This window comes from Oncorhynchus masou, chromosome 2 (assembly GCF_036934945.1).
Source record: "Oncorhynchus masou masou isolate Uvic2021 chromosome 2, UVic_Omas_1.1, whole genome shotgun sequence".
Taxonomy (NCBI): domain Eukaryota; kingdom Metazoa; phylum Chordata; class Actinopteri; order Salmoniformes; family Salmonidae; genus Oncorhynchus; species Oncorhynchus masou.
The window spans coordinates 20,847,475-20,854,234 of record NC_088213.1 but is presented as its reverse complement, the minus strand read 5'-3'; the positions used below and the strand labels follow the sequence as shown (position 1 = coordinate 20,854,234).

The 6,760-nt window shown below is 45.2% G+C and overlaps 1 protein-coding gene across 1 annotated transcript in view; it reads right to left on the bottom strand.

Annotated features, from left to right (window-relative positions):
* Positions 1 to 100: 100 nt before the first annotated feature.
* Positions 101 to 6,760, bottom strand: part of myo5aa (myosin VAa) — an 82,401-nt gene continuing 75,741 nt past the window's right edge. The window contains exons 32-38 of the mRNA XM_064984576.1: positions 6,503 to 6,571; positions 5,781 to 5,874; positions 5,505 to 5,651; positions 1,326 to 1,480; positions 1,071 to 1,160; positions 748 to 898; positions 101 to 438 (exon numbers count right to left, since the gene is read on the bottom strand). Of these exons, the coding sequence (XP_064840648.1) occupies positions 101 to 438; positions 748 to 898; positions 1,071 to 1,160; positions 1,326 to 1,480; positions 5,505 to 5,651; positions 5,781 to 5,874; positions 6,503 to 6,571 (1,044 nt within the window). The remainder of the gene's footprint in view (positions 439 to 747; positions 899 to 1,070; positions 1,161 to 1,325; positions 1,481 to 5,504; positions 5,652 to 5,780; positions 5,875 to 6,502; positions 6,572 to 6,760) is intronic.

Sequence of the window (6,760 nt, the reverse complement as noted above, 5' to 3'; positions counted from 1 at the left end):
TCAGAACACAGCCAAGGGTCAGGGTCAGAACACAGCCAAGGGTCAGGGTCAGTCAGAACACAGCCAAGGGTCAGGGTCAGAACACAGCCAAGGGTCAGGGTCAGAACACAGCCAGGGTCAGGGTCAGAACACAGTCAAGGGTCAGAACACAGCCAAGGGTCAGGGTCAGAACACAGCCAAGTGTCAGGGTCAGAACATAGCCAAGGGTCAGGGTCAGAACACAGCCAAGGGTCAGGGTCAGACACATGCACACCTGTTTGATGAGTTCAGGGTCGGTGCCGTGCTGACACATGGTGGAGTGGAAAGCGCTGAGCTGGCGTAAGATGGATTCCAGCGTGTAGGTTCCCTCGTCAGCGATGCTCGATGTCCGTTTACGCAGACCGGTCGGCTTAACCCCCGACACACCCTGGATGGTCTCATGCTCCAACATACCAGAGACTGACACACACACACACACACACACACACTACACGTTAGTGGTTGGATGTTCACCCACCCACACACCACAGAGTGGCACAGCGGTCTAAGGCCCTGCATCTCAGTGCATGAGGCTTCACTACATTCCCTGGTTCGAATCTAGGCTGTATCACATCCGGTTGTGATTGGGAGTCCCACAGGGCAGCGAACAATTGGCCCAGCGTCGTCCGGGTTTGGCCGTCATTGTAAATAAGAATTTGTTCTTAACTGACTTGCCTAGTTAAATAAAGGTTGAATTCAATAAAAACACACACAGCGTGGTGTACTCACCAATCATGGGCTGTAGGATGTTCTCCATGCATTTGATGAGCTGCTGGTAGATCTGAATGGCCAGGTCACTGAGGACCTGCCGGTACTCAGCCAGGTCAAAGTTAGACAGGCAGTGATCATTCTGCTTAGGAGTGTTGTGCTTCATAAACGACTGCAGGAGCAGAGAGGAGGAGGAAGAAAGAGAAACAGATACAAACACACAGGTTGGGGTGTGTCTGTGTTTTGGGGAGTACCTCACCTCCGCTGTACCGTTGCAGACTGTCTGTGTGTGTGTGTGTGTCTCGCTCTGTAAGCGTTTGTGTGTGTGCTGGGTCCGGTCTCACCTCATCTCCGCTGTACTGTTTGAGACAGTGGAGGAAGCGGCAGGTGTTGGACAGCCAGAAAGAGACCGTCTCAAAGTCATCCCCCCGTTTCTGACAGAGATAAAATGACAATATAGTTACTAGTGTAATTACAGTTACTACACAAGTATAGGAGCAACTTAATGTAGTTGTACTGACATCATAGGGTGTGCGCCCCACATTACATCCTTCCTCTACCCTATATAGTGCACTACTTTAAACCAGAGCCCTACGCACCTTGAGTATCTTCTTGATGCTGTTGATGGTGGATGTGAGCAGCGTCCTGACCTTCTGGTCATCGTTGACATAGTCAGCATGCCTCAGACACATGAAGAGGATGTAGGCTGGCAGGCCTGGGATCAGATTCACCGCTACACCACGAGGCTTCAACTCTGTTACAGATAATTGTCTGTTACAATAGACTATTGGATTATCTATGTATATGCCTGTATCTATGTAAAAACTTCTCTCTATCACTCATAGAGAGGTAGAGAGAGAGGTAGAGAGAGAGGTAGAGAAAGAAAGGTAGAGAGAGAGGTAGAGAGAGAGAGAGGTAGAGGTGTTGAGAGAGAGGTGGTGAGAGAGAGAGGTAGAGAAAGAAAGGTAGAGAGAGGTAGAGAAAGAAAGGTAGAGAGAGAGAGGTGGAGGTGTAGAGAGGGGTAGAGGTGTTGAGAGAGAGAGAGGGGTAGAGGTGGTGAGAGAGGTGGTGAGAGATATATGTCCCCCTAGGCACAACTATGACAACATAACCAACAAAAACGGGTCACAACTCCTGCAGCTCTGTCGCACGCTGGGTATGTACATAGTCAATGGTAGGCTTTGAGGGGACTCCTATGGTAGGTACACCTATAGCTCATTCTTGGCAGTAGTACTGTAGACTACTTTATCACTAACCTCAACCCAGAGTCTCTCAGAGCGTTCACAGTCAGCCCACTGACACCCCTATCAAACCACAGCAAAATCACAGTCTACTTAAACAGAGCAATACTCAATCATGAGGCATCAAAGCCAAAGGAAGTGAGTAACATTAAGAAATGCTATAGATGGAAGGAATGCAGTTTGGAAACCTACCAAAAAACAATTAGGCAACAACAAATTCAATCCCCTTTAGACAATTTCCTGGGTAAAACGTTCCACTGTAATAGTGAAGGTGTAAACTTGGCAGTAGAAAATCTTAACAGTATATTTGACCTCTCAGCTTCCCTATCAAATCTAAAAATCTCAAATAGAAAACCGAAGAAAATTAACAACAATGACAAATGGTTTGATGAAGAATGCAAAAATCTAAGAAAGAAATTGAGAAACCTGTCCAACCAAAAACATAGAGACCCGGAAAACCTGAGTCTACGCCTTCACTATGGTGAATCACTAAAACAATACAGAAATACACTACGGAAAAAGAAGGAACAGCATGCAGAAATCAGCTCAATGTAATTGAAGAATCCATAGACTCTAACCACTTCTGGGAAAATTGGAAAACACTAAACAAACAACAACACGAAGAATTATCTATCCAAAATGGAGATGTATGGGTAAACCACTTCTCCAATCTTTTTGGCTCTATAACAAAGAATAAAGAGCAAAAACATATACAGGATCAAATACAGATCTTAGAATCAACTATTAAAGACTACCAGAACCCACTGGATTCTCCAATTACATTGAATGAGTTACAGGACAAAATAAAAACCCTCCAACCCAAAAAGGCCTGTGGTGTTGATGGTATCCTCAATGAAATGATCAAATATACAGACAACAAATTCCAATTGGCTATACTAAAACTCTTTAACATCATCCTTAGCTCTGGCATCTTCCCCAATATTTGGAACCAAGGACTGATCACCCCAATCCACAAAAATGGAGACACATTTGACCCCAATAACTACCTTGGATTATGCGTCAACAGTAACTTTGGGAAAATCCTCTGCATTATCATTAACAGCAGACTCGTACACTTCCTCAATGAAAACAATGTACTGAGCAAATGTCAAATTGGCTTTTTACCAAATTACCGTACAACAGACCATGTATTCACCCTGCACACCTTAATTGACAACCAAACAAACCAAAACAAAGGCAAAGTCTTCTCATGCTTTGTTGATTTCAAAAAAGACTCAATTTGGCATGAGGGTCTGCTATACAAACTGATGGAAAGTGGTGTTGGGGGTAAAACATACGACATCATAAAATCCATGTACACAAACAACAAGTGTGCGGTTAAAATTGGCAAAAAACACAAATTTCTTCACACAGGGTTGTGGGGTTAGACAGGGATGCAGCTTAAGCCCCACCCTCTTCAACATATATATCAACGAATTGGCGCGGGCACTGGAAAAGTCTGCAGCACCCGGCCTCACCCTACTAGAATCCGAAGTCAAATGTCTGCTGTTTGCTGATGATCTGGTGCGTCTGTCACCAACCAAGGAGGGCCTACAGCAGCACCTAGATCTTATGCACAGATTCTGTCAGACCTGGGCCCTGACAGTAAATCTCAGTAAGACCAAAATAATGGTGTTCCAAAAAAGGTCCAGTCACCAGGACCACAAATACAAATTCCATCTAGACACTGTTGCCCTAGAGCACACAAAAAACTATACATACCTTGGCCTAACTTCCACAAAGCTGTGAACGATCTGAGAGACAAGGCAAGAAGGGCATTCTATGCCATCAAAAGGAACATAAATTTCAACATAACAATTAGGATTTGGCTAAAAATACTTGAATCAGTCATAGAGCCCATTGCCCATTATGGTTGTGAGGTCTGGGGTCCGCTCACCAACCAAGACTTCACAAAATGGGACAAACACCAAATTGAGACTCTGCACGCAGAATTCTGCAAAAATATCCTCCGTGTACAACGTAGAACACCAAATAATGCATGCAGAGCAGAATTAGGCCGATACCCACTAATGATCAAAATCCAGAAAAGAGCCGTTAAATTCTATAACCACCTAAAAGGAAGCGATTCCCAAACCTTCCAAAACAAAGCCATCACCTACAGAGAGATTAATCTTGAGAAGAGTCCCCTAAGCAAGCTGGTCCTGGGGCTCTGTTCACAAACACAAACACACCCTACAGAGCCCCAGGACAGCAGCACAATTAGACCCAACCAAATCATGAGAAAACAAAAGATAATTACTTGACACATTGGAAAGAATTAACAAAAAAACAGAGCAAACTAGAATGCTATTTGGCCCTACACAGAGAGTACACAGCGGCAGAATACCTGACCACTGTGACTGACCCAAAATTAAGGAAAGCTTTGACTATGTACAGACTCAGCGAGCATAGCCTTGCTATTGAGAAAGGCCGCCGTAGGCAGACATGGATCTCAAGAGAAGACAGGCAAAATGAGGTGGAAACTGAGCTGCACTTCCTAACCTCCTGCCCAATGTATGACCATATTAGAGACATATTTCCCTCAGATTACACAGATCCACAAAGAATTCAAAAACTCCCATATCTACTGGGTGAAATTCCACAGTGTGCCATCAGAGCAGCAAGATTTGTGACCTGTTGCCATGAGAAAAGGGCAACCAGTGAAGAACACGCACCATTGTAAATACAACCCATATCTATGCTTATTTATTTTATCTTGTGTCCTTTACCATTTGTACCATTTGTACATTGTTAAAACACTGTATATATATATATATATATAAATAAAATATGACATTTGTAATGTCTTTATTGTTTTGAAACTTCTGTATGTGTGATGTCTACTGTTAATTTTTATTGTTTATTTCACTTTATATATTATCTACCTTACTTGCTTTGGCAATGTTAACACATGTTTCCCATGCCAATAAAGCCCTTGAATTGAATTGAGAGAGGTAGAGAGAGAGGTAGAGGTGGTGAGAGAGAGGGTGTGAGAGAGAGAGGTGGAGAGAGAGAGGTGGAGAGAGAGGGTGTGAGAGAGAGAGGTGGAGAGAGCGGTAGAGTGGAGAGGGAGGTAGAGGTGGTGAGAGAGAGGTAGAGGTGGTGAGAGAGAGAGAGAGAGGTGGTGAGAGAGAGAGAGAGAGGTGGTGAGAGAGAGAGAGAGAGGTGGTGAGAGAGAGAGAGGTGGTGAGAGAGAGAGAGTGGAGAGAGAGAGAGAGAGAGAGGTGGTGAGAGAGAGAGAGGTGGTGAGAGAGAGAGGTGGTGAGAGAGAGAGAGAGAGGTGGTGAGAGAGAGAGAGGTGGTGAGAGAGAGAGAGAGAGGTGGTGAGAGAGAGAGAGAGAGGTGGTGAGAGAGAGAGAGAGAGGTGGTGAGAGCGAGAGAGGTGGTGGTAAGAGAGAGAGGTGGTGAGAGAGAGAGGTGGTGAGAGAGAGGTGGTGAGAGAGAGAGAGGTGGCGAGAGAGAGAGAGAGTTAAAAGAGAGTGCAAGACTGAGAATGGTTAGAGGTCAGTGTTGTAGGTCAGAGTGGAGGTTACATACCCAGTATGAGGTTCTTAACCAGTTTCAGCTCATCCTCCTTCTTGTACTCCAACATTCCCTGGAAGTCTTTCTCGCGACGAGGAATGTTCACCGGACGGACCGTCTCTTCAACCATCTGACCCGGAGATATCGTCTCAACATGGCCAGCTACACACACACACACACACACACACACACACACACACACACACACACACACACACGGTCAGATATACACAAATTCAGTTCCCACAGACACCCATCTACACAGAGAGTCAGGTACGTCTCCTTCCTTACCTCCCATTTGTCCAATCTTCTTGGAGAACACCTTCAGCTGTTTCTTAAGCTTACGGATAGTTTTATCCTGCTTCTCCAGCTGTTCCATGAGGTCCTGAGTGAGAGAGATAGAGAAAGAGAGAGAAAGTGAGGTGAGGTTGGCAATAGTCGATCAGTTTATCAAAGCGAAGGGATCAGCGGTCAAACAGGTAGCTGACAATGGTCAAAGTTCAGACAAAAAAACAGGCTCCCTTACCCAGTGGGTTGGAGAGAGAGAGGGGCTTGATTTAAAATAGGGGGTACTTATTTGGTCCTCTGTGGGGTTAGAGAGAGAGAGGGTGCTAATTTGAAACAAGGCCTGGCTGTATGTTAACAGAGAGAAAAGGTGCTGGGTTAAACACATTGAACTCCTGTGTGAGTTAGAGAGAAGAGGTGCTGGGTTTAACACATTGACCTCCTGTGTGAGTTAGAGAGAAGAGGTGGTGGGTTTAACACATTGACCTCCTGTGTGAGTTAGAGAGAAGAGGTGCTGGGTTTAACACATTGACCTCCTGTGTGAGTTAGAGAGAAGAGGTGCTGGGTTTAACACATTGACCTCCTGTGTGAGTTAGAGAGAAGAGGTGCTCTGCTGGATTTGTCTGTTGTGGGTTAACAGAGTTAGAGTAGAAATCTGACACACACCAAACTCTGTTAGTGGTCAAACACGTGCAGAGAAACACACAATGTCCTTAGACTCGACATACAACCATCCGTCGTAATATGTTGACTTTGGCGCTGTGATATGCTGTTGGATCCTCAGTCCTCAGCATCTCCTGTTAGGTGACATTCACACACATCAGAGGGTGTTCTCACAGGACACACACAGGACACACACGCCCCCTCAGTAAACAGTAACTATCACAGTACCACTACCGACCAATAAGGGAAGTGCTGGTTGATGGCAGCAGGTTGTCTTGGTGGGGCGGGTGATCTGGTCTGAGTATGTGTGTGTTTTTTCATTC